The 25,732-nt window shown below is 47.9% G+C and overlaps 1 protein-coding gene across 1 annotated transcript in view; it reads left to right on the plus strand.

Annotated features, from left to right (window-relative positions):
- Positions 1-20,733, plus strand: part of LOC116967597 (zinc finger protein 229-like) — a 34,307-nt gene extending 13,574 nt beyond the window's left edge. Inside the window, exons 2-4 of the mRNA XM_033014214.1 lie at positions 4,567-4,596; positions 4,978-5,035; positions 19,536-20,733. Coding sequence (XP_032870105.1) covers positions 4,567-4,596; positions 4,978-5,035; positions 19,536-20,733 — 1,286 coding nt within the window. The remainder of the gene's footprint in view (positions 1-4,566; positions 4,597-4,977; positions 5,036-19,535) is intronic.
- Positions 20,734-25,732: the final 4,999 nt, after the last annotated feature.

Below are 25,732 nucleotides of genomic sequence, written 5' to 3' on the forward strand. Positions count from 1 at the left end.
CAGGACAGTTTGTTAGGAAAATGAAGGAAATGGTAACAGAATACTTATACAACTGAGTGAGTAAAATTTTATGGAAGTGAAATTGTGTTCAACCAATTGATGACTGCTTTGACAAAAGTAACTAGCATGTTAGATAACAAGGAAGCCAATGGGTGTAGTACATCTTGTTACTCTAAATTTGGTCTGTGAATTGTCCCATAAAAGATTACGCATTAGATAAGCACATGTGGACTTGAACATAATAGGTTAAGGCCAGGTTGTCAGATATGGGGCTTTATGGTGGTCAATTAGGAAAAGAGGAGATGCAAAGAGACCTGGGTGTCATGGTACACCAGTCATTGAATTGCAGGTGCAGCAGGCAGTGAAGAAAGTGAATGGTATGTTAGCATTCATAAGCAAAGGATTTGAGTATAGAAGCAGGGAGGTTCTACTGCAGTTGTACAGGGTCTTGGTGAGACCACACCTGGAGTATTGCGTACAGTTTTGGTCTCCTAATCTGAGGAAAGACATTATTGCCATAGAGGCAGTACAGAGAAGGTTCACCAGACTGATTCCTGGGATGTCAGGACTTTCATATGAAGAAAGACTGGATAGACTCGGCTTGTACTCGCTAGAATTCAGAAGATTGAGGGGGGATCTTATAGAAACTTACAAAATTCTTAAGGGGTTGGACAGGCTAGATGCAGGAAGATTGTTCCCGATGTTGGGGAAGTCCAGAACAAGGGGGTCACAGTTTAAGGATAAAGGGGAAATCTTTTAGGACTGAGATGGGAAAAACATTTTTCTCACAGAGAGTGGTGAATCTGTGGAATTCTCTGCCACAGAAGGTAGTTGAGGCCAGTTCATTGGCTATATTTAAGAGGGAGTTAGATGTGGCCCTTGTGGCTAAAGTGATCAGGGGGTATGGAGAGAAGGCAGGTACAGGATACTGAGTTGGATGATCAGCCATGATCATATTGAATGGCGGTGCAGGCTCGAAGGGCCGAATGGACTCTACTACTGCACCTATTTTCTATGTTTCTATGTTCATGTGTGTGCCAGATATATTGTCAGTGCAGAGGGGCTAGGAGCAAGACAATGTTTGCATTCAGAATCAAGGTCTGGAATAGTACTAGGTGTGCAGTCAAAGCTGGGAGCAGGGGTGTGTTCAGCACTGGGAACCTAAGCAGGTAAGGGTTGTAAAGGGGGCCAGGTGTAAGGATGCATTCAGGGTCAGGAATGAGTACCAGGTGTGCAGTGAGACCCAGGTTGGTCAACATGGGCCAAGTGTTTGATTATAATCTGATTTCCATACATGAATATACTAAGATCATTCATGTGCTGCACCTGTTGATTGGAGCTTGACTCTCATGCGGAATGCAATTTAGCCTAACCTTATTCATAGCTAATCCATTTTAAAGCATATATATTGCATTAAAGTGTAAAAGATTTGCTACAGTATGCACCATATTGCAGTTTCAAGCTGAAGAATGCATCAGCTCCATACCTATGTGAGGGGGGCGGGGGACGACGACACCACCCCCCACCCACCCCCCCCCGGTCGCTACCCTCCTTCAGGCTTGGTCTCTCGCAATTTCTCACTCCCAACTCTCACACAGTGTTGGCAGCCCTGCTCTCCCCACTCTATGATCACTCTATGTAGGTACGTTACAAAACTTACCTTCAGCGGCGCTGCAGTTCTGTCACTGCCCGTGTGCGCGCCTTTGGCGCCTTTTAAGAGGGGGGCCAGGGAGTGGATGTGACTGTCCACGATCACAGCTTCAATGGAAAAGCAACAGGGAAGAAGATGCTAATTTCCGAGTATGAAAATGGCCATAACATTTTTAATACTGAAGATATGAAAGTGAAATAGGTGTAAAATTAAACTTCTTTTTATGCTATATCTGATGGGATAAATTGCAGACTTGGTTTTTAAAATCTCAAAATGTTGTAACATTGCTACTCTATAACCAAGTGAGTGCAGCATTGTGTGTGTGTGTGTGTGTTTACCTTCAGTGTGAAGCAGCAGCAGCAGGGAGTGGATGTGAAACCATCCATATTTAAAATGCATCAGTATAAATACAAGTCTACAGTGCATGGATAGATATGTCCGTCTCTCTCTCTGTCTATCTCTTTCTCTCCATCTCTCTCTCGCTGTGTGTCTCTTTCTCTCTCTCCGTCTCTCTCGCCCCCCCTTCTCTCTCTCTCTTTGACTTTTCTTTCGTTCTCTCCGTCTCCCTCATTACTCTGTCTCTCTCTTTCTCTGACTCTCGTTTTCTCTCTCCGTCTCTCTGTATCCCTCTCTAACCCTCTGTCTCTCTATCCCTCTCTGTCTGTCTCTCTCTGTCTCTGTCCCTCTATCTCTCTACCCCCCTCTATCCATCTCTCTCTCTCTACCCCTCTTTCTCTCTATCCATCTCTCTCTCTCTCTATCTCTCTTTGTGTCTCTACCCCTTTCTCTGTCTCCCGGTTCCTCTGTCCCTCTCTCTATCCCTCTCTATCTCTCGCTCTGTCTGTCTCTCTATCCCTCTATGTCTCTCTCTATATCTACCCCTCTCTCTGTCTCTTTCTCTATCCCTGTCTCTCTTTCTCTGTTCCTCTCTACCCCTCTCTATCCATCTCTCTCTCTCTCTGTCCCTCCCTCTCTCTATCCCTCTCTCTCTCTCTATCTCTCTCTCTGTCTCCACACTCTATGACCAAGTGAGTGCAGCATTGTGTGTGTGTGTGTGTTTACTTTCAGTGTGAAGCAGCAGCATCAGTGGATATGAAACCATACATATTTAAAATGCATCAGTATAAATACAAGCCTACAGTGCAGGATAGATATGTCTCTGTCTCTCTGTCTCTGTCTCTCTCTGTGACTTTGTTTTCGTTCTCTCTGTCTCATTCTCTTTCTCTGACTCGTTTTGTCTCTGTGTCTCTCCCCCACATTATCTATCTAGCGTTATATTTATAACTGTGTGTATTTATTTCATTCTTACCTTCGCTCTTTTTCCACATTCGCCGCCATTTTGTGTCCGTCCCGCTTTCACATTTGAAAATAAACCGTCATCTTGCAGCTTCCGGCTGAAATAACGGCCTCACACTAGCGGTCACGTCACTGGCGGTCACGTCACTGGCGGCCACGTCACTGGCGGCCACGTCACTGGCGCAGGGGGGACAGGGCGGGGTCAATAACGGCTTCATCATCATCATTCCCCTCACCCAGGATCTTGTAGCAGACACGTGGTTACGGTCATGGGCAGATTCATGGGCGATTATAGGAGCCATTTTAGCAACCAGCCTCCGCCATTTTAGCAACCAGCTTCCGCCATTTTAGCAACCAGCCTCCGCATTCCCCGGGCAGCGGGGAGAGGGGGTGCGGGGAGAGGGGGTGCGGGGAGAGGGGGTGCTGGGTGAGGGGGTGCGCGGCCCGGGGCAGCGGGGAGAGGGGAAGGGAGTAGTGCAAGTGGGGTAGTGGTGGTGCAGGAGGGTTGGGTGGGGCCGGGGGAGGGAGAGAGCAAAGATCTTATAGCGGAGCTCTGCTATAAGATCTTTGGGAGAGAGAGGTGGGTGAGGGGCCGGGTTGCAGATAGCATGGGGAGAGATGTGGGGTTGGTGGGTTAAGGGACTACAGCATAGGAGGGGGGGAGACATTGTAGCATGGGGGGAGGCGAGGGAGTGCCGGGGGGGGGGGGGGGGGGGGGGGAGAGTTGAGAGGTGGGATAGGGCCTAGTGTGTGTGAAGTTGCGGGGAGGTTTACAATGTTTATTATTTAATGTCCCTTGTCAAGTCTGAAATAATGTTCATCATTGGATATAAAAATCAGAAGAAATATAATTGTGTGTGTTATATGATTATATACATCTATATCACATTCATGTATGTGTGTTCTTTCCAGCACAATCTAGTCAGTTGTGTGCTCATGGAATAAAACCATCCTTAAGTTATACATCTTTTGTAAATCTTGCTCAAAACAAATTTAATTTTGTGAAATTCTTCAATTAGATAACCCCACAGGCAGATCTCATTCCACTCTCTGGCTATTGGGAAGACCAGACCCCTTTTTATTTGTGGAGAAAGAACTCCATAGTACATAGAAAATAAGCACAAAAACATTAAGTAACATTCCAGGGCCAGAGCAACTGGAATCTTCATATTGCTATTATTTTCCCAAATACTGCAGATGTGAACAGTGTGATTACATTAATATGATTAGATGAATGAATTACTGTTCCCCCGCTCCGTGCCGACCAGAGATCACCCTGTACGTACACTAGCACTATCCGATGCACATTAGCGACAACTTAACTATTTTGCGGAGGCCGATTAATCTACAACCCTGAACGTCTTTAAAATTTTGGATGAAACTGGAGCACTCGGAGTAAAAACCCACGCAGGTCAAGGGGAGAACGTACAAACACCGCGCAGACAGCACTAGTAGTCAGGAACGAACCCGGGTCTCTGGCGGTGAGGCAGCAACTGTACCGCTGCGCCGCTGTGCCGCTCAGAATTATATAATGGTTTCCTCCGCCATAAACACACCCAATATGTGCTAGTAATGCCCTGTTTGCCAGCTTGTTGACCTTCTGTGTTCCCCTCTTGCAGGGTTTAGGAGTCGTTGCTGTGGACGGGGACGTGAGTGGCCATTGAGAGCGGCCAGGGTGCAGATGAGCCACCCCCCACCCCCCCCCCCCCCCCCCCCCCCATCTGCTCGGTGTGCGGGCTGAGCTTCGATGGAGGACCACATGACGGGGCACAACAAGGAGAAGCGTTATGAGTGCGAAATGTGTGGCAAGGTCTGGCAGGGCCCGAGCAATCTGGAGATCCACCGGCGGGTGCACACGGGAGAACGCCCCTTCAACTGCTCGGAGTGCAGCAAGAGCTTAAGACGGTGAATGTCCTGAAAACCCACTGGCAGATGCACACGAACGAGAGCCCTAAGGCTGCTCTACCTGCAGCAAGAGCTTTGCCCAGTTGTCGGGGCTGAGTAACCACTTGCGGGTGCACCGCAGTGAGCGACCTGCTCCGACTGCGGCAAAGGCTTCAAGTCGTCGCCAGAGCTGAAGCAGCACCGGTACATCAACACCGGGGAGCGCCCCTACACCTACACCCAGTGCGGCAACGGCTTCACCCAGTCCTGCAGCCTGCTGCAACACCAGCGCACCCGCACCGGCGAAGGCCCCTTCACCTGCGCCCAGTGCGACAAGGGCTTCACCTCCTCCGGCAATCTATTGTCCCACCAGCGCATCCACACCGGCGAGCGCCCCTTGCCTGCGCACAGTGCGGCAAGGGCTTCACCTGCTCCTCCAAGCTGCTGTCCCACCAGCGGGTGCACACCGGCGACCGTCCCGTCCCCAACCTGGTATGTGGAGAGCGTTTTCCCATTGTAGTGGCCATTTGGCCTGTTTTGCATGTCATTGTGGATGGCATGTTCCTTTAAATTTTAGACTGCCCGTTATAATGTGGGTAGGATTTATGACGTGTCTTTGGGCGTGTTTATGCTGCTTAACTGCTTGCGTGGTAGTTTTGTTGGTTAGATTCGTTTTGGAGTGAAGAGGGAGAAGGTTAATCCTTCGACCATGTCAAGCCACATGTCGAGCATGTCGAGGCACATGTCAAGATCATGTGAAGCATGGAGACACGAGGAGTTTTCTAGTATCTGAAGTAATGAGCTGGAGTTCGAAGAAGATTGCCGGAACAAGTCGGAAAAACCTTGGATGTATCTTACTGTTTTATATCTACAATAAAGAAAATATTTATTAAAAGACTGTGTGCTGAAGCTTTATGAAAGGAGAAGCTCTGAAGGTCTCTGAGGCAGCTTGCATGCGTACCGAAGATATTCCCCTTATCCCGTCTCACCCAATTAGTTGCTAGGGAGTTAATTTCCTGAAAGATTTGAAAAATCTGCCGCTACATTAAGTCGAAGGATACCTCTGGCAGGGGTGTAATTGCCAGTCCCAGAGAGTGGGACAGAAGATAAGTAGTAGCAAACCTCCGGCGGGGGTAAATACCAGTCCCTGAGATAGGGACAGAAGATCGAAGTGCGAAGGCTAAGACCTCGGAGAGGCGCAGCCAGAGCAGGACGAAGGCTAAGACCTCGGAGAGGCGCAGCCATAGAAGATTGGCTCCAGTCGTGGAACTGAAGAATAAATACCAGTCCCAGAGAGTGGGACAGAAGATTTAATTGAAGACGGCAGGGCTAAGACCTCGGAGAGGCATAGCCAAAGAAATAAGATTGGTTCCAATCGTGGAACTGAAGAAGATCTCTGCCAGGAAGAGCCTTGAGGTCTATCATCAGCTTCGGAACGTATCTGAAGACGTATCACTGGATTTGTGAGTACGAATCGATTATTACCTTTTCAATTAAAATCACGGTTTTAATTAAAAGAATTCTGTTACAGAGCTCAAGAAGCTGTTTTCTCCAGCGTGTCTGGGAAAGGCAGACCGACCTTGGATTGTTTTGAATCTCTTATGATAAGGCACATTCCATTTGAATTAGCATCATTTAGTTTGCACCTGGAATTAGAGAGAGGTTCTCTACATTATCGGTATGTTTTAGTTTTGGAAGATATTGTTGATAATAACAAAGTCACTTAGAAGCAGAGACTTTTTCGACTAATTTAAAGACTTGGCAATCTGCCAAGACCTCTTTTAAATCATGAATAAAGATGAAGATGAGGGCAGAGCTATGCCAGAAGAGCCACGTGGTGGTGAAGAAGGACCCAGACAACTTGAAGAAACAGATATTTCACATGCTGCCTGTCTGAGGGAAACCGAGAAAGAGAAGCAGGACACACTGCTGGAAGCAGAGCGTTCTCAAGAGGAACGTGAAAGACATTATAAGTGGGATTCCGAAAATACGGAGTATTATGATGAATCCAACGAAGCTGCAGAAGCATGGTTAGAGCAAGTTGACAAAAGTAAATGTAGCAGAAAAGAAGATACTAAGCATGAAGAAGAAGGTGATGAAATAGAACCGGGAGATAGTATCTCAAATGTATCTTCACGAAGATCAGGCCGTAAATCTGGTAGCTCAGCCTGTTCGGTTTCGAGGGCTTCTGCTCGTTTGGGAGCCAAGGCTGAGTTGGCAGCGCTGTCTATAGAAGCGGATGCTATGAAGAAAAAACATGAGATGGCCCGACAGCAAGATGAGATGGCCCGACAGCAAGAAGAGAAGATGCGACAGATGGCCCGACAGCAAGAAGAGATGGCGCGATGTCAGGAACAACTGGAATTAGATACAAAGTTGAAGGTGGCTAAAGCCAGAAAGGACATACTGGAAAGTGAAGGGTCTAGATGCAGCTCTAGATCGTCAAAGACGATGAGCTCTAGACAGAGAGCCAAAACTGCTCAGAGTGAATTGGCAGTTGGATCGATTCCACGGTTAAAGTCCACAGGATACCTTGGATTGGAAAACCTAAATAGGTTGAGTGAACCTTCAGCTCAGCAAATGGGAGCTAGACCGAAACTAGCTACTATGGGAACATCCGTACAAACTCGAGATGGACCAGTGGACCAAGGAGAAGGGAATCAGGTTGGTCTATTGGCACTGTTGAATAAGCAATCTGAATTAAACGAGATTATAGCTCGACAAAATACCTCTCTCATTCTGCCACCAGTTGAAATTCCTACGTATGGTGGAGGTCCTTTGGGGTATGAAACTTTCATAAGAGCCATAGAAGAGGTATTAGAGACGAAAGTTAAGGATGAAAAGGAGCGCTTACGGTTTCTGGTGAAGTACACAAAAGGAAGTGTGAAGGTGCTTGTGGAAAGTTGTCAGATGGAGCCAGGCAACCAGGGCTATAATAAGGCGAGAAGATTACTAAAGGAACGTTTTGGTGATGAACAGAAGATTGCGAATGCATACATTGAAAAGGCCCATGCTTGGAAAGAAATCAAGCCAGAAGATGTGGATAAATTGAGTGAATATGCAATATTTCTGAGAAGATGTTGCAGCTCGATGAAAAATCTTGGCTACATGGAGGAAATTAATCTTTCAAGTAATATGAGAATCATCATTAACAAGTTGCCCAGAAGAATGAGAGAAAAGTGGAGAGATAGGGCTGGTAAATTACGAGATAAGAGCAAACAAGTAGCCAGACTACCAGATCTGTTGGAATTTTTAGAAAGAGAAGTACGGTACATGTCAGATTCATGCAACGGGATTATTGAAGAAGCCAAGCCACTTGCAATTTATAAGGGTTCTACCTATGTCAAAACTAAACAAAAGACAGGGTCTAAGAAAAGCAATTTTGCTACCAATATAATACCTGAGAAGGTGTTGGGTGGTGCCAAAGAGGATGCACCGACCATTTTGTCCATTTTGTGATGAAGTAGGTCACACCATAAGATGGTGTCGTAAATTTAAAGACAAGAAATATGAAAAAAAGATGGACTTTTTAAAAAGGAATGGAATCTGCTATGGATGTTTAAAGAAGGGGCACATGGTAAAAGACTGTAAGTGTCCAATAATTTGTGACAAATGTAAGCAGAATCATCCTGATGTGCTTCATACTGTAAAGAAAGAGCCAGATCTTACTGAGCAGAAAAAGGAGTCAGCGGATGTTAATGCTATCACCTCGCCTCAAGTAACTGCACATATAGTGGCCGGAGAGAAAGCATGTATTTTCTCTATTTTACCAGTACATGTGGGAAATAGGGAAACTAATGTAGTGTTGCAAACATATGCATTTCTGGATCATGGAAGTTCAGCTACTTTTTGCACAGAGAATTTGATGAGAAGGTTGGACATTACTGGAGAGAAAGTTAAAATTCAAACGCGTACCATGAATAAAGAAAAGGATTACCATAGTTATTATATAACAAATATGGAGATATCCAGTTTGGATGAAGATAATTTTATTCCAATTTCAGAGGTTTTCACACATGAAACAATGCATGTTGGTCATCAAAATGTACCCAGATGTGAAGACTTACAGCAATGGCCTTACCTGAAAGATGTCAAAATATAAAAGATAAATTCTGATATTGACTTACTTATTGGAACAAATGCTCTGAGAGCATTAGAACCTGTACAGATAATTAGGAGCCAAGGGGATGGACCGTATGCTATGAAGACCCTACTAGGATGCGTTTTTTTCATTCATTGTATTTCAACTTGTATTTTAACTTGTATTTTAACTTGTTAAGTATGGAAGCTATTTGAGGAAATGTGTGGTGTTATGTCTGTCTTGAAGCTGTCGTGGCACTGTAATTTCCTGTAAAGGATTATTAAAGGTATAATCAATCAATCTATGGCTCCTTGTGTAAGAATAAGGAAAGCACCAGCAAAATGAATTGCCGTGCTGTTGCTGTTAACCAAATATCTACAGGTAAATTGGAAAAGCTGTTAATGAAGCAATATAACCATGACTTCAATGAAAGTACCAGCCAGGAACATGAAGAAATGTCTAAAGAAGAATTAAAATTCTTAGATATTATGAACCATTCAGTTAAGATGAAAAATGGACATTATTGTTTGGATTTACCTTTCAAGCAAGAAAGTGTTAATTTACCGAATAATCGTTATATGGCTGAACAGCGTATTCAAGGTTTGAAACGTAAGTTTGTTAAGAACACGAAATTTCAAGAGGAATATGCATCCTTCTTACAGAATATGATTAATAATGATTATGCCGAAAGGATACCAACGAATCAACTATATCGAGATGATGGAGAGATCTGGTATATTCCGCACCATGGGGTGTGCCACTCGAAGAAAGGGACATTGAGGGTGGTCTTTGACTGCGCGGCAGTCTTTAAAGGGACATCGCTTAACAGTGAACTACTGCAAGGTCCAGACCTTACTAACTCGCTCATTGGAGTTCTCATCAAATTTAGGCAAGAACCGATAGCTTTGACGGCTGATATCAGATCAATGTTTCATCAAGTGAAAGTAACTGGTAAACATATTGATTATCTGCGATTCTTATGGTGGCCTGAAGGGATGTGCAACAAGACCTTGTTGATTACCGAATGAAAGTATATCTTTTCGGAGCAGTGTCATCTCCAAGTTGTGCGAATTTCGCTTTGAGGAAAACCGCAGAGGATAATAAAGATTATTTCCCAGAGGAGGTAATTTCCACTTTGATAAATAATTTTTACGTGGACGATTGCCTAAAATCCATATCTACTGAGTTAGAGGCAATTCAAATGGTGAAACACCTAACCTCTCTCTGCAATAAGGGAGGATTTGTACTTACCAAGTGGGTCAGCAACAGTCGTGCTGTTTTGGAAAGCATTCCACCAGATGACAGAGCCGAAGAAACCAAGGAGTTGGATTGAGACAAAGACAACTTGCCAATGGAAAGGGCACTGGGACGGCACTGGTGCGTGGAAACGGATGTGTTTAAGTTTAAATTGTCGATTCAGGAACGACCATGCACAAGAAGGGGTATCTTATCTGTGATTGGTTCAGTATACAATCCTTTGGGATTTCTTGCACCATTTACACTGCTAGCCAAGTTAATTTTACAGAATCTGTGTGGAGAAAAACTTGGTTGGGATGAGAGTATAACTCAAACATCCTCGCACAGTTGGACAGAATGGTTAAAAGACCTCCACAAAATGTCAAAGTTTAAGGTAGATCGGTGTATAAAGCCTAAAACCTTTGGTAAAATCGGAAATGCACAACTGCATCACTTTTCGGATGCCAGCGAAAGTGGTTATGGGACTGTTTCATACTTAAGACTACAAAATGTAAACAAAAGAGTGCATGTTGCATTCTTAATGGGAAAAGCCAGAGTAGCACCATTGAAGCAAATGACGATTCCCAGAATGGAACTTACAGCAGCAGTCTTAGTTGTTAAAATTGACATAATGCTGAGAAAGGAACTGCAATTTCAACTGGAAGAATCTACCTTCTGGACCGATAGCACTACGGTTCTGAAATACATTAACAATGAAAACAAACGTTTTATGACATTTGTTGCAAATAGAGTTTCCTTTGTACTAGGAGCTACTAATGTTTCTCAATGGAGATATGTTAATACAAAGGAAAATCCTGCGGATGAAGCCTCTAGGGGACAAACAGCAAATTGCTTTCTTAATAACAAGAGATGGATCAATGGGCCAAAGTTTCTTAGTAAGCCAAGTAGAGAATGGCCAAAGCTTGAACTCGGATTTGAAATCTCTACAAAAGATCCGGAAATTAAACAAAACATTTCGGTGAATGTGATTGAAAAAAACTCATATGACACTGTGAATAATTTAATTACCCACTTTTCATCATGGAATAAATTGATAACATCGGTAGCCTGGTTTCTTAAAATAAAAACAAGATTGTTGATGAAGATTCGGGAAAAGAAACAAATAACAGAAAGTATCTTGGAGGAGAATCCTGAGGAAAGGGAAAAGGAGATCAAAGTCCAGATGCAAGTTTTTGAAGCTTCACATAGCCAAGTGCCTGTCTTGATGATCTCCTCAAAGCAGAAAATGCGATCATTTATTTTTGTCAAAGACAGAAATACAAAGAAGAGATATTAACATTGCAAGCTGGAGGACAGGGGGTAAAAAGAAGTAGTCAATTGTATAAGCTCGACCCAATCTGGGAAGGAGATCTTCTGCGGATGGGTGGGCGCCTAAACAGATTGGCAATGCCTGAAGAAATGAAACGTCCTATCATTCTCGCTAAGGACTTTTACATAACGACATTATTATTACGGCATATTCATGAACAAATTGGGCATGGAGGAAGAAATTACATGCTATCCCAACTTCGTAAAAAATATTGGGTTACCAAGGCTAATTCAGCAGCAAGAAAGATAATAAAAAATTGCATCATATGCACGCGAGAGCGTGGGAAACTTGGTATACAGAAGATGGCAGACTTGCCTGTGGAGAGGATCACTCCAGACAAACCTCCATTCACGGATGTGGGGGTGGATTATTTTGGTCCTATGGAGGTTAAAAGAGGACGTAGCCTTGTGAAAAGATATGGTGTGATCTTCACTTGTATGGCAAGTAGAGCGGTACATCTTGAAGTTGCATCTACACTCCACACGGACTCATGTATTCAAGCATTAAGGAGATTTATTTGTCGACGGGGTCAAGTTACTTCGTTAAGATCGGATAATGGTTCGAATTTCGTTGGAGCGGATAGGGAACTAAAAAAGGCACTCAAAGACTTAAATCAGGATAAAATCCAATATACTATGCTTCAACAAGGCATAAAATGGAACTTTAATCCTCCAATGGGTTCCCATCATGGCGGTATTTGGGAACGATTAATTCGTATAGTACGATATGTGCTGCGCTCCGTTCTTAGACAACAAATTTTGGATGATGAAGAGTTACAAACACTGTTTTGTGAAATTGAGGCGATTTTAAACGATCGCCCTATTACGAAAAGTTCTGATGATCCTAATGACCTGGAAGTACTCACACCAAACCATATTCTTCTGCTGAAAACCAATCCAACACTTCCACCTGGGCTTTTTGTAAAAGAGGATTTGTATATGAAACGTAGATGGAAGCAAGTACAATATATGGCAAATCTTTTTTGGAGTAGGAGATGGATACAAGAGTATTTGCCTTTAATCCAAGAACGACAACGATGGCTAAGGATTAAAAGGAACTTTGTTCCAGGCGACATTGTGTTGGTGGCTGACTCTACAGCATCTCGAGGTTCTTGGTTAATGGGAAGAATACTAGAAATCATGTCTGATGTTCAGGGTTTGGTGCGTATGGTGCGACTGAAAACAAAAAACAATGTTTTAATAAGACCAATAACTAAGTTGTGCTTGCTTCTAGAAGGCGAAAGCGAAGATGGAAGAGTCGATAAAGAATTGTGATTGCAGATATATAGTGCATGCTATTTTCTCCTCGTTAGTATAGTGGTTAGTATCCACGCCTAGCACGCGGGAGATCGCGGTTTAATTTCCCGACTAGGAGCTACAGGGTTCTATTCCCTGATCTTTTGATTTTGATTTTGATGTATGTTAAGCCATTATGGCCATTTTTTTGATGTTTATTGGTAATTGCCTCATTATGTATTCGGAACAATTAGGGGCCGGTATGAAGTGGCCATTTGGCCTGTTTTGCATGTCATTGTGAATGGCATGTTCCTTTAAATTTTAGACTGCCCGTTATAATGTGGGTGGGATTTATGACGTGTCTTTGGGCGTGTTTATGCAGCTTAACTGCTTGCGTGGTAGTTTAGTTGGTTAGATTCGTTTTGGAGTGAAGAGGGAGAAGGTTAATCCTTCGACCATGTCAAGCCACATGTCGAGCATGTCGAGGCACATGTCAAGATCATGTGAAGCATGGAGACACGAGGAGTTTTCTAGTATCTGAAGTAATGAGCTGGAGTTCGAAGAAGATTGCCGGAACAAGTCGGAAAAACCTTGGATGTATCTTACTGTTTTATATCTACAATAAAGAAAATATTTATTAAAAGGCTGTGTGCTGAAGCTTTATGAAAGGAGAAGCTCTGAAGGTCTCTGAGGCAGCTTGCATGCGTACCGAAGATATTCCCCTTATCCTGTCTCACCCAATTAGTGGCTAGGGAGTTAATTTCCTGAAAGATTTGAAAAATCTGCCGCTACAGCCATGGCCTTCCATGCCCTGCCTCACCAGCGCGTGGACACCAGTGGCCAGCCCTACGACTTCCCGTACTGCGGTGAGGAGTTTGACAGCTCGCGGGGGTTGCGGCAGCACCGGTGGACCCACGTCGGCGAGCAGCTGTTCCCACTGTGACAAGAGAGCACGGGGGCTGCGGGAGCGCCAGTGGATACACACCAGAAAGGGACCCTTTGCGTGCGCTGAGTGTGACAAGGGTTACAGCCGCATGTTCAGCCTGTGGCAGCGCCAGCGTACCCACAGCGGTGAGCGTCCCTTCACCTGCCCGGCCTGTGGGAAGGGCTTCACCCGCCTTGACCACCTGCTGGAGCACCGGCGAGTCCAAACCGACCAGTTCCCCTTCACCTGCCGACTCTGTGGCAAGGCCTTTGCCCGCTCCTCCAGCCTGCTGGCACACCGCCACGTGGATAGATAGGCGTTGTTTATGTAGACGCAAAATGCTGGAAGGAATGGGTAACGTTTACGGTCATTTCTTCAATCACCTATTCCTGCTCTCGAGATGCTACCTGTCCCGCTGAGTTACTCCAGCATTTTGTGTTTTGTTGTAAACCAATGGAATGACCAGAACTGTATGCAATACTCCAAATGCTACCTGACCAATGTCCCTTAAAGTGCACATATACATTCCTCTCTCTCCCCTCTCCCCACACTTTCCTCCCCCCGGTACACAAATTCTCTCCACTTCACCCTCTCGTGCCACACTCCTCTCTCTCACATTCCCTCTCTCTCACACTCCCTCTCTCACACTCCCTCTCGCTCTCTATCTCACACTCCTTCTCTTGTTCCCTCACATGCACACACACCCTCTTGTGCTCCCCTCCTCTCTCTCACACTCCCTCTCTCTCACTCCCTCTCTCCCTCTCTCTCACTCCCTCTCTCGCTCCCTATCTCACACACTCCCTCTACCACATGCACACACATCCTCTCTCTTGCTCTCTCACACACACTTTCTCTCTCACGCACACACACATCCTCTCTCTTGCTCTCTCACACACACTATCTCTCTCACGCACACACACACACGCACACACACCAAACACCTCCGCTCGGTCCGCATTAACCACCCCGATCTCCCGGTGGCTCAGCACTTCAACTCCCCCTCCCATTCTGAATCCTACCTTTCTGTCCTGGGCCTCCTCCATGGCCAGAGCGAGGCCCACCATAAATTGGAGGAGCAGCACCTCATATTTCGCTTGGGCAGTTTGCAACCCAGCGGTATGAACATTGACTTCTCTAATTTCAGGTAATCCCTACCAAAGATCCTATAGCGGAGCAAGATAGGCCACTCCTGCGAAATGCAATGGGCTGACGTGTAGTAGCAATGGAGCGGAACCTGGGCATTTTGTTGTCCATTTCAGTAACCGGACCCAACCTGACTCGCAGTGTAATCAACTTTGCGGGGGAACAGTTTGTGTGTGTGATATAGGGTTAGTTCATAATTCTGTTCCTTCATAATTTGGTTAATTCGTCTTAAAGGATAAAATGTTTATAAATTTTGACCCTGGTAATTTTCTTTTTTAATGTTTTTTAAATCATTTCTTTTTAAATGGCTCATAAGCTGTTTTTGAGTTGATTTTGTATTACACTTGCACTCTGTAATTAATTAATCTAATCACACTGTTCACAACTGCAGTATTTGGGAAAATAATAGCAATATGAAGATTCCAGTTCTTATCGCCCTGGAATGTTACTTAATGTTTTTGTGTCTATAGAGTTGTTTCTCAACAATAAAATGGGTCTGGTCTTCCCAATAGCCAGAGAGTGGAATGAGATCTGTCTGTAATGGTGGGGTTATCTAAATTAAGTATTTCACATAATTAAATTTGTTTTGAGCAAGATTTACAAATGATGTATAACTTAAGGATGTCAAGTCAAGTCAAGTCACATTTATTTATATAGCACATTTAAAAAACAACTCTCGTTGGCCAAAGTGCTTTACATTTGTTATAAGATTAGCACAACAAAACAAACTACATACATATATACATGTCGCCCTCACTCAGAGGACGTCAGGAAAGGCTTGGGAGTATAGATGTCTTTAGTCTTGCCATAAAAGAATCGATGGAGGGGGCAGTTCTGATGGGAAAAGGGATGCTGTTCCACAGTCTAGGGGCTGCAACATCTGAAATTGCAGAAAATATCATGCAGTCAATATGTTCTTATTCTGCATTAAATAACAGAGAGGTAAAAAGAAAATGCTCTCGAGAAGATTTTTACAAGGATGTTGCCATGAGGCGATTAATACTCCTGCACCTATTCCAGCACTATCTAAATGGCGTCAAGTTGGGAAAAGGGGAAGTACAACGGGATCTGGGGTTTCTTGTTCATCAGTCTATGAAAGTAAGCATGCAGGTACAGCAGGCAGTGAAGAAAGCGACTGGCATGTCGGCCTTTATAACAAGAGGAATCGAATATCGAAGCAAAGAGGTCCTTCTGCAGTTGTACAGAGTCCTGGTGAGACCACACCTGGAGTATTGTGTGCAATTTTGGTCCCCTAATATGCGGAAGGACATTCTTACTAATGAGGGAGTGCAGCGTAGGTTTACAAGGTTAATTCTCGGGATGGCGGGACTGACATGCTGAGAGAATAGAGCAGCTGGGCTTGTACACTCTGGAGTTTAGAAGGATGAGAGGGTATCTTATTGAAACATATAAGATTGTTAAGGGCTTGGACACACTACAGGCAGTAAACATGTTCCTGATGTTGGGGGAGTCCAGAACCAGGAGCCACACACACAGTTTAAGAATAAGGGGTCGGCCATTTAGAACGGAGACGAGGAAACACTTTTTCTCACAGAGAGTGGTTAGTCTGTGGAATTCTCTGTCTCAGAGCGCTGTGGAGGCCGGTTCTCTGGATGCTTTAAAGAGAGAGCTAGATAGGGCTCTTGAAAATAGCGGAGTCAGGGGATATGGGGAGAAGGCAGGAACGGGGAACTGATTGTGGATGATCAGCCGTGATCACATTGAATGGCGGTGCTGGCTCGAAGGGCCGAATGGCCTACTCCTGCACCTGTTGTCTATGTTTCTATGATCAATCTGTCCACATGTCACAGCCCCTCCATCCCAGGGATCAACCTGGTGCCTCAATCACAAGGATGTCCAAAACTGTAACACTCCAGATGTCCCTCTAACCCTCCGCCCATTGGCCGGACCGTCTGTCCGTCTCCCTCCTCCTCCAATTAGCAACGGCAGGAGGCGGGACAACCTCCAGTTCCTCCGCTCATTGGATGATCTAGCTGTCCATCTCCATCCAATCAGCCACGTCTAGAGGCCGGACAGTCACCAACTCCCCCGCCCATTGGCCCTTCCATCCTTCAGTCTCCCATCCTCCTCCAATGAGCGCGGTCGGCACAACCCTCAGACCCTCCCCCCTCCTCATTGGATGATCCGTCCGCCCCTCTCCCGTCTCCATCCAACCAGCAACGACAGGGGGCGGGACAACCTCCAACCGCCCGCCCATTGGCCGGTCCTTCCGCCCGTCATACCGTCTCCAGCCCATCAGCCCGCCCATTGGATGATCCGTCCGACCATCACTCAGTTCACATCCAATCAGAGCCTATGGGAGGCGGGATGTCCCTCTAACCCTCCGCCCATTGGCCGGGTCGGCCGTCAGTCTCCGCCTCCTCGTCCAATCAGCGCGGTCGGGGGCGGGACCTGGCGACGGTTGGTGCCCGGAGCTGCCGCCATCTTCATCGCCGCCGCCATCAGCGTCTCCCCTCAGTTAGTCTCTCTCTCTCTCTCCCCCCCCCCCCAGCGGCCCCGCCCCGTTACCTTGGTGCCCGCCGGGGGTGAAGCGCTGCCGCCCGGGGCCGTGGATGTCGGGTTTGACCAGCCCGTCCATGTCCGCCATCTTGGCGCGGCAGCGCTCGCTCGCGCACGCACTCGGGTGTTTCCGGCGGCGTCGCGCACGCACTCGGGTGTTTCCGGCGGCGTCGCGCACGCACTCGGGTGTTTCCGGCGGCGTCGCGCACGCACTCGGGTCAACTCGGACTCGGGCGTTTCCGGACTCGGCGCGTGGATGTCGGGCCCAGATCGAGTGTTCACACAGAGACAGAGAGAATGAGCTGGTTCTTGCTTCTTCTTGGTTTCTTGCTCCTCCAAAATATTCCAAATGGAATTTCAACTGTGGAGGTGATGAAGGGAGGACTGAAGCCAGGAAGGGTGATTGGGAAGAAAGAGCTATTTTAAATGTAGTTGCATCTGGTTGGGTGACTATAGAAGGGTGGAGATTATTCCATGCTTGAATTGTGTGTGTGTGTGTGCGGGGGAAGAACGAATTGCTGTACCAACACATCTGGCTTTGTAGCTGGGATCACAAATTGGATCGAATACCCTTGTCTGCTCCTAATCGGTTTGGGTTTGGTGTAGGTCTTGTAATCTATGTTGTGTAATCTATGGGTGACATTTTGGGTCAAGTCACATTTAAAAAACAACTCTCGTTGGCCAAAGTGCTTTACATTTGTTATAAGAATAGTATAAACAAACAAACTACATACATATATACATATATGTCAGGGCAAGATTCAGTATTTCAGACAGAGAGAGAGACAGAGAGAATGAGCTGGGTGACATTTTGGGTCGAGACCCTTCTTTGGTTTAGTTTAGTTTAGAGATGCAGCGCGGAAACAGGACTTTCGGCCCGCGGAGTCCGCGCCGACCAGCGATCACCCCGTACGTTCACTAGCACTGTCCTATGCACATCAGGGACAATTTAACAATGTTGCAGAGGCCGATTAATCTACAACCCTGAACGTCTTTGAAATGTTGGAGGAAATTTCATAGCAAAAGGATTTGAGTATAAGAACAGGGAGGTTCCACAGCAGTTGTACAGGGTATTGGTGAGACCACACCTGGAGAATTGCATACAGTTTTGGTCTCCTAATCTGAGGAAAGACAGAAGGTTCACCAGACTGATTCCTGGGATGTCAGGACTTTCATCTGAAGAAAGACTGGATAGACTCGGCTTGTACACGCTAGAATTTAGAAGATTGTGGGGGGATCTTATAGAAACTTACAAAATTCTTAAGGGGTTGGACAGGCTAGATGCAGGAAGATTATTCCCGATGTTGGGGAAGTCCAGAACTAGGGGTCACAGTTTAAGGATAAGAGGGAAGTCTTTTAGGACCGAGATGAGAAAATCATTTTTTACACAGAGAGTGGTGAATCTGTGGAATTCTCTGCCGCAGAAGGTAGTTGAGGCCAGTACATTGGCTATATTTAAGAGGGAGTTAGATGTGGCCCTTGTGCATTAAGGGATCAGGGGGTATGGAGAAAAGGCAGGCATGGGATACTGAGTTGGATGATCAGCCATGATCATATCGAATGGCGGTGCAGGCTCAAAGGGCCGAATGGCCTACTCCTGCACCTATTTTCTATGTTTCTATGAAACCGGAACACCCCGAGTAAAAACCCACGCAAGTCAAGGGGAGAAGGTGCAAACTCCGCACAGACAGCACCCGTAGTCAGGATCGAACCCGGGTCTCTGGCGGTGTGGCAGCAACTGTACCGCTGCGCCACTGTGCCATAAACGCTCTGCCATAAACGCACCCGATATGTGGTTGGAATGTCCTGTTTGCCAGTTTGTTGACCTTCTGTGTTCCCCTCCTGCAGGGTTTAGTAGCCGCTGCTGTGGACGGAGAGGCCGGGACGTCAGCGGCCATTGAGGGCGTCTAGGCCCCCCCCCCCCCAACTCCTCGGTGTGTGAGCAGAGCTTCAAGAGGCTGAGCTTCAATGGAGGACCACATGACGGGGCACAACAAGGAGAAGCGTTATGAGTGTGACGTGTGTGGCAAGGCCTGCCAGAGCCCGAGCTATCTGGAGATTCACCGGCGGGTGCACACTGGAGAACGCCCCTTCGACTGCTCAGACTGCGGCAAAAGCTTCAAGACGGCGAATCATCTGGAGATCCACCGGTGGGTGCACACGGGCGAGAAGCCCTATGGCTGCTCCACATGCGGCAAGAGCTTTGCCCTGTTGTCGAGGCTGCGGGATCACCAGCGGGTGCACAGCAGTGAGCGGCCGTTCAACTGCTCCGACTGCGGCAAAGGCTTCAAGTCATCGCCAGAGCTGAAGCAGCACAGGCTCGTGCACACCGGGGAGCGGCCCTACACCTGCGCCCAGTGCGGCAAGGGCTTCACCTCCTCCAGCAACCTGATGAAGCACCAGAGCACCCGCACCGGCGAGCGTCCCTACACCTGTGCCCAGTGCGGCAAGGGCTTCACCTCCTCCGCCAGACTGCTGGAGCACCAGCGCACCCACACCGGCGAGCGCCCCTACACCTGCGCCCAGTGCGGCAAGGGCTTCAAGCAGTCTAGTCACGTGCTGCAGCACCAGCGCACCCACACCGGCGAGCGTCCCTACACCTGCACCCAGTGCGGCAAGAGCTACACCTCCTCCAGCGGCATGCTGGATCACCAGCGAACCCACACCGGCGAGCGTCCCTACACCTGTGCCCAGTGCGGCAAGGGCTTCATCCGCTCGGACAGCCTGATGAAGCACCAGCGGACCCACACCGGCGAGCGCCCCTTCATCTGCGCCCAGTGCGGCAAGGGCTTCACCCAGTCTAGTCATGTGCTGGAGCACCAGCGAACCCACACCGCCGTGCGCCCCTACATCTGCGCCCAGTGTGGCAAGGGCTTCACCCTGTCCAGCAGCCTACTGAGGCACCAGCGAACCCACACCGGAGAGCGCCCCTACACCTGCGCCCAGTGCGGCAAGGGCTTCACCCAGTCCAGCAACATGATGAAGCACCAGCGCACCCACACCGGCGAGCGCCCCTACACCTGCGCCCAGTGCGGCAAGGGCTTCGCCCAGTCCTACAGCCTGCTGTTACACCAGCGCACCCACACCAGCGAGCGCCCCTACACCTGCGCCCAGTGCGGCAAGGGCTTCACCCAGTCCAGCACCCTGATGAAGCACCAGCGCACCCACACCGGCGAGCGCCCCTTCACCTGCGCCCAGTGCGGAAAGGGTTTTACCCGTTCCTCCAACCTGCTGTCCCACCAGCGGGTGCACACTGGCGTCCGTCTCGTCACCAACCCAGTGTGTGAAGAGCACTTTGCCCTGTCTCACCGGTGTGTGCACACCAGTGGCCAGCCCTACGACTGTCCATACTGTGGTGAGGAGTTTGACAGCTCGCGGGGGTTGCGGCAGCACCGGCGGACCCACGCCGGCGAGCAGCTGCTCCCACTGTGACAAGAACGCATGGGGGTTGCGGGAGCACCAGCGGATGCACATCGGAGAGAGACCCTTTGTGTGCGCTGAATGTGGCAAGAGTTTCACCTGCATGTCCAGCCTGTGGCAGCACCGGCGTACCCACAGTGGTGAGCATCCCTTCCCCTGCCCGTCCGAGTCCACACCGGCCAACTTCAGTGGGCCCCTTCACCTGCCCGCTCTGTGGCAAGGCCTTTGCCCACTCCTCCAGCCAGCTGGCACACTGCCACGTGGATAGATAGGAGCTGTTTATGTAGACACAAAATGCTGGAACGAATGGGTAACGTTTAGGGTCATTTTTTCAATCACCCATTCCTTCTCTCCAGAGATGCTGCCTGGCCCGCTGAGTTATTCCAGCATTTTGTGTCCTTTTTTTTAAACAAGCATCTGCAGTTCCTTGTTCTTAATCCATTCTGGTTAACCATCTCTGCACCTTCCCCAAAGCCTCCACATTAGTCCTGTAATGGAATGACCAAAACTGTATGCAATACTCCAAATGCTAACTGACCAATGTCCCTTAAAGCTGCACATATACATTCCTCTCTCTCCCCTCTCCCCACACTTCCCCCCCCACTCCTACACAAATTATCTCCACTTCACCCTCTCGTGCCCCCCTCCTCTCTCTCACACTCCCTCTCTCTCTCCCTATCTCACACACTCCCTCTCTCTCTTCCTCTCTTACACACTCCCTCTCTCCCTCTCTTACACACTCCCTCTCTCGCTCCATCCCTCTCACACTCCCTCTCTCACATGCACACACACACACCCTCTCTCTCTCTCTCTTGCTCTCTCAGACACACACTTTCTCACACACACACACTTTCTCTCACGCACACACACATCCTCTCTCTCTTGCTCTCTCACACACACTTTCTCACACACACACTTTATCTCACGCACACTCACACTCACGCACACACACACTCACACCAAACACCTCTGCTCGGTTTGAAATAACCAACCTGATCTCCCGGTGGCTCAGCACTTCAACTCCCCCTCCCATTCTGAATCCTACCTTTCTGTCCTGGGCCTCCTCCATGGCCAGAGTGAGGCCCACCGTAACTTGGAGGAGCAGCACCTCATATTTCGCTTGGGCAGTTTGCAACCCGGCGGTATGAACATTGACTTCTCTAATTTCAGGTAATCCCTACCAAAGATCCTATAGCAGAGCAAGATAGGCCACTCCTGCGAAATGCAATGGGCTGACGTGTAGTAGCAATGGAGCGGAACCTGGGCCTTTTGTTGTCCATTTCAGTAACCGGACCCGACCTGACTCGCAATGTAATCAACGTTGCGGGGGAACAGTTTGTGTGTGTGATATAGAGTTAGTTCATAATTCTGTTCCTTCATAATTCGGTTAATTCCATCCCTCTCTTCACAGAGAGGGGAGTGAAAGAGAAGTGGAGAGAAAGAGGGGGAGACAGAGAGGGGGGGAGAGGGAGAGGGGGATTGAGAGGCAGGGCTGCCAACTCCCATGCATTGAGCGTGAGAATTACGCATTTCACCAAATTCTCACACTGATCACAAATTTCTCTCGCTCTGTTGTGAGAAATTCTGTGATCTACGAAAATGTCAAAACTCATATCAACTGCATGGGCCGCGGGTGTTGGAAGCAGAAGCAGCGGCGGGGACAGATGCAGACGGGGAGCGGGGCTGGCGAGTGTTTGCCGGGCTGGCGAGTCGCTCACTGCAGCTCCGGCCATGGAGCAGCCTCAGTGAAAGATTCCCGGGCCGTCGGAGGCGTCGAAGCGTTGTGCCGCTGCCGTGAGAGTCTGTGCCGAATTTGCCCAGGTGACCGGCATGGATCAGGCTGCGGGTCAGTGCATCCTGGAGGACAATCAGTGGCTGCTGGAAGTAAGTACCAAGCACTGGGTAGATACGGTGGAAGATAGTGGACTTCAAATGGGGGTGGTTGGTGAAAGCATCCTGCTTGCCTGCTAGATTTTCACTTACTGTAACTGCAGGAAAAATGTTCCCGATGTTGGGGGCGTTCAGAACCATGGGTCACAGTGTAAGAATAAAGGGGGGTCCAGTTAGGACTCAGATGAGAACAAACTTTCTTCACGCAGAGACTTGTGAATCTGTGGCATTCTCTGCCACAGAAGGCAGTGCAGGCCAATTCACTGGATGTTTTCAAGAGAATTACATTTAGTTCTTGGGGCTAACGACATCAAGGGATATGGGGAAAAAACAGGAAAGAGTTACTGATTTTAAATGAATAGCCATGATCATATTGAATGGCAGTGCTGGCTCGAAGGGCCTGCTTCGAGCCTGCACCGCCATTCAATATGATCATGGCTGATCATCCAACTCAATATCCTGTACCTGACTTCTCTCCATACCCCCTGATCCCTTTAGCCACAAGGGCCACATCTAACTCCCTTTTAAATATAGCCAACGAACTGGCCTCAACTACCTTCTGTGGCAGAGAATTCTAGAGATTCACCACTCAGTGTGAAATTTTTTTTCCTCATCTCGGTCCTAAAAGATTTCCCCCTTATCCTTAAACTGTGACCCCTTGTTCTGGACTTCCCCAACATCGGAAACAATCTTCCTGCATCTAGCCTATCCAACCCCTTAAGAATTTTGTAAGTTTTACAAACCGAGTCTATCCAGTCTTTCTTCATATGAAAGTCCTGACATCCCAGCATTCAGTTTGGTGAAGGTACACACAATTGCTGGGGAAACTCAGCGGGTGCAGCAGCATCTATGGAGCGAAGGAAATAGGCGACGTTTCGGGCCGAAACCCTTCTTCAGACTGATGGGGGGTGGGGAAAGAAAGAAGGAAAAGGGGAGGAGGAGGAGGAGCCCGAGGGCGGGCGGATGGGAGGGTGGGAGGAGACAGCTAGATGGTTAAGGAAGGGGAGGGGACAGCACGGGCTAGCCAAATTGGGAGAATTCAATGTTAATGCCATAAGGACGCAAGGACCCCAGACGGAATATGAGGTGCTGTTCCTCCAATTTCCGCTGTTGCTCACTCTGGCAATGGAGGAGACCCAGGACAGAGAGGTCGGATTGGGAATGGGAGGGGGAGTTGAAGTGCTGAGCCACCGGGAGGTCAGGTAGGTTATTGCGGACTGAGCGGAGGTGTTCCGCGAAACGATCGCCCAACCTACGCTTGGTCTCACCGATGTAAATGAGCTGACATCTAGAGCAGCGGATGCAGTAGATGAGGTTGGAGGAGATACAGGTGAACCTTTGTCGCATCTGGAACGACTGCTTGGGACCTTGAATGGGGTCGAGGGGGGAGGTGAAGGGACAGGTGTTGCATTTCTTGCGGTTGCAACGGAAAGTGCCCGGGGAGGGGGTGGTGCGGGAGGGAAAGGAAGAATTGACGAGGGAGTTGCGGAGGGAGCGGTCTTTGCGGAAGGCAGACATTGGGGGAGATGGGAAGATGTGGCGAGTGGTGGGGTCACGTTGGAGATGGCGGAGGATTATGTGTTGTATTTGCCGGCTGGTGGGGTGAAAGGTGAGGACCAGAGGGACTCTGCCCTTGTTGCGTGTGCGGGGATGGGGAGAGAGAGCAGTGTTACGGGGTATGGATGAGACCCTGGTGTGAGCCTCATCTATGGTGGCGGAGGGGAATCCCCATTCCCTGAAGAACGAGGACATTTCCGATGCCCTGGTATGAAATGTCTCGTCCTGGGAACAGATGCGGCGTAGGCGGAGGAATTGGGAGTAGGGGATGGAGTCTTTACAGGGGGCAGGGTGGGAAGACGTGTAGTCCAGATAGCCATGTGAGTCAGTGGGTTTGTAATGTATGTCGGTCAGGAGTCTGTCCCCTGCGATGGAGTAGTCCCCTGCAATTCAGTTTGGTGAACCTTCTCTGTACTCCCTCTATGGCAAGAATGTCTTTCCTCAGACCAAAACTGTACGCAATACTCCAGGTGTGGTCTCACCAAGACCCTGTACAACTGCAGTAGAAACTCCCTGCTCCTATACTCAAATCCCTTTGCTATGAATGCTAACATACCATTCGCCTTCTTCACTGCCTGCTGCACCTGCATGCCTACTTTTAATGACTGGTGTGCCATGACACCCAGGTCTCGTTGCATCTCCCCCTTTCCTAATCGGCCACCATTCAGATAACAGTCTACCTTCCTGTTTTTGCCACCAAAGTGGATAACCTCACATTTATCCACATTATACTGCATCTGCCATGCATTTTCCCACTCACCCAGCCTATCCAAGTCACCTTGCAGCCTCCTAGCATCCTCCTCACAACTAACACTGCCCCCCAGCTTCGTGTCATCCTCAAACTTGGAGATGTTGCATTCAATTCCCTCGTCCAAATCATTAATATATATCGTAAATAGCTGGGGTCCCAGCACTGAGCCTTGCGGTACCCCACTAGTCACTGCCTGCCATTGTGAATAGGACCCGTTTACTCTTACTCTTTGCTTCCTGTCTGCCAGCCAGTTCTCTAACCACATCAATACTGAACCCCCAATACCGTGTGCTTTAAGTTTGTATACTAATCTCTTATGTGGGACCTTGTCGAAAGCCTTCTGAAAGTCCAGATATAACACATCCACTGGTTCTCCCTTATCCACTCTACAAGTTACATCCTCAAAAAATTCAGTAAGATTTGTCGGGCATGATTTACCTTTCATAAATCCATGCTGACTTTGTCCAATGATTTCACCACTTTCCAAATGTGCTGCTATTCCGTCTTTAATAACTGATTCTAGCAGTTTCCCCACTACCGACGTTAGACTAATTGGTCTGTAATTCCCCGTTTTCTCTCTCCCTCCCTCCCTTTTTAAAAAGTGGGGTTACATTAGCTACCCTCCAATCCTCAGGAACTACTCAAGAATCTAAAGAATTTTGAAAAATTATCACTAATGCATCCACTATTTCTGGGGCTACTTCCTTAAGTACTCTGGGATGCAGCCTATCTGGCCCTGGGGATTTATCGGCCTTTAATCCATTCAATTTACCTAACACCACTTCCCGGCTAACCTGGATTTCACTCAGTTCC

Source organism: Amblyraja radiata, chromosome 40 (genome assembly GCF_010909765.2).
Source record: "Amblyraja radiata isolate CabotCenter1 chromosome 40, sAmbRad1.1.pri, whole genome shotgun sequence".
Lineage (NCBI taxonomy): Eukaryota > Metazoa > Chordata > Chondrichthyes > Rajiformes > Rajidae > Amblyraja > Amblyraja radiata.